The 9,311-nt window shown below is 38.0% G+C and overlaps 1 protein-coding gene across 1 annotated transcript; it reads left to right on the top strand.

The window, feature by feature from the left end:
• Window positions 1-697: 697 nt before the first annotated feature.
• Window positions 698-9,080, top strand: LOC149012035 (Haloacid dehalogenase-like hydrolase (HAD) superfamily protein). The gene is made up of 7 exons (XM_089163129.1): window positions 698-1,041; window positions 1,242-1,766; window positions 2,404-2,501; window positions 3,090-3,114; window positions 7,112-7,232; window positions 7,319-7,453; window positions 8,074-9,080. The coding sequence occupies exons 2-7, from the start codon at window positions 1,316-1,318 to the stop codon at window positions 8,276-8,278; spliced, it is 1,035 nt and encodes a 344-aa protein (XP_089019255.1). The 5' UTR covers window positions 698-1,041; window positions 1,242-1,315; the 3' UTR covers window positions 8,279-9,080.
• Window positions 9,081-9,311: the final 231 nt, after the last annotated feature.

Here is a 9,311-nt window from a genome sequence, read left to right as displayed (position 1 = left end):
CGGGATCAAAAAATTTAGAGAAGGCATCCGAATAATCCGATCCGATAAACTATCCAATTATTGATTGATAATTGTCACTTTTTATATTTTTTATTATCAATTTCTAATTTCAATTACCAAATATCGCTATCCGAATTCGATTATCATCCATTTTTAAAAGAAAATATGTTATAATATTTTTTACTTTCTTTGATCGACAGGATTATTGTTCCTTGTTATCTTAGACTATTCATTCATTATTTATTACCTTTTCTTGTGCTTTGACTTCGAGTGGATTCTTTGGATAGTGGTTGAACGATAGACATCAAAATAGGGATTAGATAATTTTCTTTTCGAAATTAGGTTTTCTTATTGCAAAATTTAATTTTATTTCTATAAACAGAAATATCAATATAGCATTAATACTTAGAAAAGAATATTTTGAATTTTTAAATTAAAATAAGGACTTCACAAGGTAAGATAGAATTAAGCTAAAGCATTGCTGGGTGTCAGGGGATTGACCTCGTTGTTTCTTTTTATTTTTTATTGATACACCAGCTAAATTGTCTTTATTTTAATTTTATTGCTGGTTAAAAATTGTGTGGTTGACCCGATACACCCTATTTTTGAAAGGAATACACCCTGAAACTGCACCATTCCTTCACTTTTACGTAAAATTAAATTTTTAGAATCAAATTTTTATGGGAATTTTGTGGTAAAAATAAAATGCCGCTCGTAAGGTTCTCAGCCATTCAAAAAAGGGGCGCATAAAGGAAGAAAGGCAGTCGAGATCCTATAAAATGGCTCGGCATTCTCTCCATGGCAGCCGATCAGTTCTGGGAGAGAAAATCCAAACACCAGAGTTACTTCTCTCCCCCACCACCACCACCACCACCACCTTTGTCTGGAGATTCGTTTGCATTTTCATTTTTGGAACATTGATTCCCTAGGAGGAAAAAGAAAAAGAAAAAAACAATAGATTCGTCGTGATCTTCCAAGAATATCTCAGAAGAAATCTTTGGAACTTCTTCCCTGGCAAAATTGGGTGAAATCCTTTTCAATGTATTCAAATCTGTTTCTTTCTTAGGGTTTATTTAATTCCTATATTCCATGTTTCTCGCTTTTCACTATCCTGGGTAAAGGATTACTACCTGTTGCTGGATATAGATACTGATTTTTGTTATTCAAATTGTTAGCCAAGAGTATATCGAGTTGAACCTTAGGATATCACGAAATAGCTGATCTCTGATATGCTGTTTTAGGTTTCTGGCGTTCTTTACTGTTTCTTTTTCGCCCATAGGGTGTGGGTTTTGTTTTGCTGGAATGTGACATCGTTATGTTAAGGAGGCAAGGTCTGCGGTTGATTGGTCTCGGAATCACTAGATCAGATTGGAGTGTGATGGCTCTACTTTATAGTAAGGATCCTTTTTTCGTGGGTTTCCGTGGGTTTAGTCAGGTTTGTGCCGCAAAGGAGCGGTATGGTTTTCTTGGAAAGCCTTCGTTTGATGTGTCTGGCAGATTTCAGATAAATGCCGTCGATGCATTGATATTGAAAAGCTGCTCTGATCGCAGTGGCAGCCTTAATAGGAGAGTTGACAACGGATTCAATAAACCTTGTGCATTGGCTCCACACAAACAGCTGGTACATGATCCAGAGGTTGGGTTTGAAAGGGGCACAGCTGCATGGTTGAAGAATGACCGTGGTACGTATCAACGTGGGAGCCCTCTTGGATTCCCGAACCATGCAATGCCCAAGAAAATTGTTGTTGCCGTTGACGTGGATGAAGGTATCGCTCACCTGTGTTCCCATCTTTTATCCTCTGTTGGTTTTATTCTCTTCATATTTCTCCTAGTTTTACACTTGGGTTGTCTTCTGTGTTGATGTGCTGACAGATTCATTAAATCATGTATATTTATTTACAGAGTGACCACTTATAGAGATAATGATATTTGATTATTGGATTAAGTTCTGTCTGTTTGCAATACTGATTCTTTCTTTCTAGAAGCAACCCTAGATGGTCCTGAAATTTTGTTTCGAGTAAGTGTCTATCTCTGTGACTATGTACAACGTTTCTGGTCTTGTAGCTGCTCCATTGTAGAATGTACCTTGAAGTCAGCTGTATGGGTCTGCTGTTAGGAACTATTTCATGATTTTCTGTTACTGCCACCAGAGTTTTGCCTTAATGAGTACTGAAAATGCATAGACGCATTGGATCTTCCTTTTCCTAGGTGTTAGGTAGCTATAATAATTCAGCATGTTGATTTGATAGGGAATTCTTGTATTACCTTGACAGCATCATTTTTTTCCTCTGGTGTTTGTCCTTTGTGTTTTGAAATCTTCTGTTTCTATCTACTATAGATATGTTTCTAGTTGTTCTTGGCACTTGACACTATCTCTTTTTGGTTGCTTCTTTGATTATGTAGTTCTTGGAAGCTTCGTTTCAGCATTGAACAAATTTATTGCTGATCGATACTCTTTGCACTGCTCAGTTTCAGAGTATCATGTCTATGAGTTCTTTAAGGTAATGCCCCTTCTCACAGCTTGGTTTGTTTGAGTAACAAAAGTTGGGAGAATTCAACTTATACTTGCTCTAGCCATGTTGATTTAGGGGCTATTTATCCTTTTCCAGCACTTCCTATGAGCCAACTATAGAATGCATTTAGGACAAATCAAGGTGCTCAGAAGATTCAGGCTGCTCTATTGCTACCAAAAATTTATTATTCCTATTGTCTCATCTTATGGACTATTGAACACATATGTGAATGACCATGCAAAACAGAGAATACATTTGAAAGTTACAGGGTTGTCTGTCAGTGCATTATGTGGGCTATGGTTGATTGGATAATTTACTTGATGGAAGTGTTAATTTATCTCAGCTGAGCACCCAGTCTGGCGGTCTGGCCTTTTCATTTAAAGGGCTGAATGCTGAAACACCCCTACCTCCTTTAGGCAGGGTAACCAAAAAGATTCAGGCTTTAGAGCTAGAATTGCCATCCCTGTTTGTATGATTTAGTTATTATAGTTTGTTTCCTCCTTATTACTACATTCTTGTCTTTGCTTATCTTTTAATTTCATTGTAGTTTGATGGAATCTTTTATTCCTGTTACAGATATGGAACTGTTCACGTGATGAAGGTACAAATTTGTCCCTGTAACATTTGGTCATTCTTGCCATAAAAGTGTTTTTGCTTATAGTAAGTGAAGGGGTGTTGAACATCACCAACTTCCTTTTTGAGAGAACCATGGTTTATACAGTGTTGACTTGACTTCTACCCTATTAAAACTGAATGGAATAAAAATTGATGAATTATTGAATCAACATTTTCCGATGAAGTTAGATCTTTGTTTTGTTTTAAATCTTATTATTGTTTTTATCTGCAAGTACAGATTGATTACCAAAAGGAAAATAGAAACAGGGAAACCCCCAAATTTTATTTTATTCTTTTGGTCGAGGGAGTGGGGGGGGGGGTGAGAATAAACAAAATAATGCTAGTTTGAGTAAATGTTTTCAAGGTTATAGAAGGCTTGTATCAGTTCCATTCATAATTAATTACTCATCCCATTTCTTTTTCGTTTCTGATATTATGATAGAGCCACAAATGTTTGTAGTGCAGTTTATTATAATATCATGGTGGTGGCTAAGGATGGTTGACTTCTAATAACAAAGCATACCCACTGTAACTTAGTTAAATAAGTACATTGTTTAGTTTTTTTGTGGATGAGCTTTTTGAACTTGAGTTAGAATAATGTCAGCCCATATAAAATATACCTAGCAATGGCAATAGGCATACGATACCTATTTCCAGGTGCATAGGAAGACTTTTAGAGAAACGCCCCATGTCCCCAAAAAGTTTGAGGTTTCTTGTCAAATTTCTACAGTCAGTCTGATATGATCATTTCTTAGAATTGAGTCGACTACCTTCTTATGTTGGACAAGGCTTTGTGGAAACATCCTTCTCAGAATGGTATCTGTCAGGATTTCACTGCTTATAATAAGCCTAGAGACCTAAAGAAATTGAGAAAGACTAAGAAGAATGAAAGAGACTGAAGAAAAAGAAGAAGAGAAGGAGAAGGTGGAAGGGAGAAAGAGCAGAAAGCTTGCATGTCTATGAATCTCTCCTGTGAGTCTTTAGTTATGAATTAGAAACTAATCTATCTGAGTTAGAATAAAAAGTAAACATTACAGAGATTACATAAGATCTCCTAAGTCTAGTAAAGGAAACTATCCTAGGGAGGTAACTTGTCAACCAAGCAACAAGGAAAATAGAACGTAAACTATACTAGGCAATTTTTGAATTGCACATGGCCAAGATTATCCAAGATATCTTGGCCATGCTAAGCCATAATCGTCAACGCTCCCACTCAAGCTGGAGCATACAAGTCAAGGCTCAAATTTGGAATAACAGAAGTATATATAAAAAAACTTCATCAATTTTGGGCATAAGTAGCAATGGCAGACGCTGATTGACATTGAAGGAACTTCATCAAGAGATAATCAACTTCAACATAATAAAAAAACATAAAATGACCCTCACTTAGGTTGCTTATCCATGCTTAAAGCCATCATTGAAGTAGGGAGAGCTAAGGGCATGTTGTTCGTCTTTGCTTTAGTATTGCATGAAGCTTTCTCCTTGTCAAGAGGCATCACTACCTTATTTGCAGATGATCAAATCACTATGCCTATCTTGGTGGTTGTTACTTTTGGTGGTCTTTCTTTTTGAATGACAAAAGGAGGAATCTGCCCAAGTAGGGTTCACGTCTGATTAGCTAGTTGGTGAGGCAATAGCTTACCAAGGCCTAGAACCACACTGCTGTTGCCCCCCTTGGGGTAGGCTCCCTACGCTTACCACTCACCTACGCTCTTACAGCATGCCTTTCGGTTCTTCGATCATCCAGAGGTGTATATTCCCAATCTACCTGGATCCAGTATCATAGGTTATATTGTATCGACTTTTTTGGGAAAACCGCCTCGAATGATAATCGAGAGTGAAATGATCCGGGTGTGCACAAATGAACCTTATTTTGGATTTATTGATCCTACTCTTGGCTTTGAGTGCTCCACAACTAATTCAGGAAAATGATGAGAGATCAAATTCAATCCCCTAGTTCAAATCCGGGTGTCGCCTAATCAACCAAAGACTTTGGGTATCTCAATTGAAATACCCATTTATGGGTATTTTTCATAGAAACGATATTCTTGTGTATTTCAATAAACCCCCAGCAGGATGGTTCTTAGTGTAGCCTCCATCTTTTATAGCAAGTGCACCTCTCCCATAAAGAGGTGATGCGCTACACACAAGAATGATTGTTATACGGTCAGTCAACTATTTCTGCAGGCAGCCTATTAATTCAGATCTGGTCCCGGTTTCCAGTCCCTCTATCCAATTGGAAAACAGACGCACTCTCCAATTGCAGTGCTTTTTCAACTAGTAGTGTATCGGCTCTGGCATCATTGAAAGAAAGAGATGCTGGGTCGGTCAATTGCCACATTAGGTAGGAGATGCAGGACCTGTCAACATTGTAAGTGCATTCGCTATTTGATTCCATCCTCAATCTCACCACCTATTGATGTTGCATCTTCTAACATCTTTTGAAACCTTTTCTAGTCACGCTTTTTCTTCTTCACGATTCCTTGGATTCCTCGTTGATTCTTATTCTTATAAAGGTATTCGGTTGCCACCAGCTCTTAAGCACACCCATTGGCGTTGACTGCATGGGATTGAAAGACTTCCAGGAGTTTCACGGCTTATAAGAAGTGGATTGCCTGCCAGGCAACACCAGCTTTGTCTTGAGGTCCTCAATCCCTTTCAATGGTGGATGGCTTCCCCTATCTCACTTCTCTTCGAGCCTTGATTGACCTCCAACACTCTGGCCCTTGTCAATTTCCTGTCACTCTGTCATGGCCCGGTCGAGAAGGTTGGGAAGTTCTTGGTCCAGGAGGTATCGACATTAAACGTGTAGTTCCACAAAAGAAGATAAAATGTGTAGTTCCAATGTCCACACAAGTATATAAAGAATGGAGCTCTGGTGTCCACACAAGTAGATAAAAATTGCAACTCCAATGTTTGCACAAGTAGGTAAAAAATGTAGCTTCAATGTCTGCACAAGAAGGTAAAGATGCAGCCCCAATGTTTGCACATAAGTTCATTGCACAAAGGCAGATGGTAATTCTGCTCAATCAAAGGTAAAGATAGAGCCTCAACCAAAGGTCTCTACAAGTCAAATATAGGTATTATGAACCAAATAGGCAGTATGGTTAGTTCGGACCAAGTAGGTAGGTAAAAGTCATACGGGTTACTGTGAACCAAGTGGGTAGATAAAAAGACAGTATAGGTTACCTCGGACCAAGTCCACAAATAATGTTCTTTAAAAAGTCTCAAGTAAATATTGAATAAGTCTTTGATCTCCCCCTCATGTGTAGCAAGAAGAAATAATGACAACCATGACCAGCATCTCAAAGTATTAGACCGGAAGAAATCCAATGAGCAAAAGTAGCCCTCACAGGGCGGTGTAATATTAACCAATAAAGCTGATCAAACAGTAGTGAATTTTCAAATTTTCTTACAGGACTAAGTCTTGTATACTAGAAAAAATTAGTTGCAGCAAAAAGTAGATATTGCGTAGATTACATAAGATCTCCTAGATCTATTCAAAGAAACTATTTTAAGGAGATAACTTTGTCAACCAACCAGCAAGGAATATAGAAGGTAAACTATACCAGGCAAGTTTTGAACTGCACAGGGCCAATCCACAGTGTCCTGACCATGCTAAGCCATAATGTCAACAGAAAATGTTGGGACTACATTGCATTGCAAGGCCAGCTTACAATTTTTTTGGCAGTAGGCATTTCATTAAGTATGCCATCTATGAACAATTTTCACGAAAATTAAAATGCCTTATTAATGATGCCAATGAAGCAGATCCCCAGTGAGCCATCCGGTGGTTGGGCTGGGTGGGTGGACATGTTTTTCAAGAGCATCCTGATCTCCTGATTGCTAAGTCAAACAGATTGTGCATATACTTTGTAGAGGCAGCTTGCTGATTTTCTGATGGAACAGTTTCTTAAATATGTTGCTTTGAACAAATTCATGATCGAGGTTCATGCTATAAGTTTGCCCTTTCTGTTGTGCAGCTGATATCCGAGTCCATGAATTCTTCAAGACTCCTTATTTCAAGTCAGGGATCGATCCTATACCAGGTGCTCAGAGGATTCTCCATAAGTTATCTTCCTTTTGTGATCTCTCAGTCGTGACGTGAGTATTAATTTTCATATCTCATTGTTTAAGAATTAATTAACAATGTCCATTAAAATCTGTATTTTGTGACATTTTCTTTGAAGGTCTCGACAAAATATAATCAAAGACCACACAATCGAGTGGATCGAGAAACACTATCCTGGACTATTTCGAGAGATTCACTTTGGCAATCACTTTGCACTGGATGGGACATCGAGACCAAAATCGGATATTTGCAGGTAACCCCTTAAATCTGTTTGTGTGATGATGATTAAGTGAAGACACATCTATATGTCTTTGTCACCATCTTAGGCCGTCTTCTTTTTTGTTTTAATTCTAGAATGGGTCCACAAATTATACATCCTTGAATATCATAGAAAAATCTAGAGAGCACTAGTTTTTCTGGACCCTGTAATGAAATATGGAAGATTTTAGGTAAGTTTTAGTTGGACAAAGATTATCAAATATAGCTCAAATGGTTGTTTTTCTTTTGGGGGTGGGGGCGGGTTGGTAGTTACTGGATCTGCTGTTAATCACCTACAAGTTTTATTATCTTCCGACTTGCGTCTGTATGTAGTTTTCTTCAATAGTGGAATCCCTAGTTTTTGAAACCAGAGTGGACATTTGAGAAGCAAATTCTGGTTCAATCCGGTTATGACTGTTGCATGAAAGGGTTGAAAGAGAATTAAAATTGTTAAAATTTGTAAAAATAAAATTTGAGAAATAGGAGGATAAGAAAATTAGTGAACTAAACCATACAGGTTTTCTAGGTTAATTCTATGGGACAGCAGATGCAGACTTGAAATAGAGAAATCATTTGTAAGCAACAAGATTTTTTTCAATAATTGAGATTTTGCAGGTCCTTGGGGGCTCAAGTACTGATCGATGATAATCCACGATATGCTGTCGAATGTGCTGAAGTTGGAATCAGGGTCCTCCTTTTCGACTATAAGAACTCATACCCTTGGTGCAAGACCGGGTCGGGTAATTTACACCCCTTGGTGACTAAAGTTCATGACTGGGAGGAAGTTGAGCAACGGTTAGTCTCATCGATAATATCCTAGCCTCTCCGGCTGATCTGATGATCGGAAGGTTGTTGTTGAACTTTTCTGTACTTTAATAATTGTATTAAACTTTTAGTTGGCCATGTATATTCTTTTCCCCTGCACAATAGCAGGAAACTGGTCAAATGGGAATTGGGAATTGGGTACTAGATTTTTTGTTGTTGGTTTATGGTAGGTGGGGGTCTTAAATTTTGTAGGCATTTCCCATAAGAAGGAAGATGCAGAAATATCTTACATAACAAATTTGTGAAACATCCATACCGTTATTTCGTACTAGAGACTACATGTAGAAAGAAAGAAGTTATTTATTTCGTTCATGGATGCAATAACAAAATATTTGTTGGCAATCAGATGCTTAACTTGTGGTACTGGACCCATGAGATTTCTTTCTATAGATAATTGTGCACAAGCGTGGTCCGGCCTTAAAAAAAGTCAGATTGAGTTGGGTTGCATTCTGTGTTGTGCTTGGCGTTTGGGAGGGGCACATCCAACGGACATGGGATTATTGGAAGTTGGAACACATTGGAACTCAAGCTGCATAAAGTCAAGTGGCCCATTTGTGGAACCTTTTAATAAATCGATCTGGTTATGGTTGGTTTTCCAAGTTTGAAATTTTAGATAAATGTCGTATGCCAGATTGAGATTGGCATGGGTTGCATTTGTTAACCTGTTAATTCAAAGAGACGTACGGGTCATCCTTATGAGTATGACTTCATCTCATAAAGAAGGGGGCGCCAGTCTCTTTTCCGTTTCTTTCGGAAGCAAATAGTGTGGTGGAACCTGTTGTCTTGTTTTTTCGGTAAAATGCGCTTTATATTATAATAAAAAATATATATATCTAATACATTGTAAATTTAAATACGGTAATCAATATGACCATTCCGGTCCGCATCGGTGATCGTACTCAGCTTGTCCGGTAGGTAGGAAACCAAATAAGAGATCTCTGTTTCAGTCATAACATGACTTGCAAGATAATCAATAACAGCGTTAACTTCGCGCGCCGAACCTGTTGTCTTGTCGTCACTGCACCAAT

Source organism: Hakea prostrata, chromosome 7 (genome assembly GCF_041222555.1).
Source record: "Hakea prostrata isolate BN-2017 chromosome 7, UWA_Hpros_2, whole genome shotgun sequence".
Lineage (NCBI taxonomy): Eukaryota > Viridiplantae > Streptophyta > Magnoliopsida > Proteales > Proteaceae > Hakea > Hakea prostrata.
The sequence above is the reverse complement of the archived record's forward strand: the minus strand, read 5'-3'. Positions and strand labels throughout refer to the sequence as shown.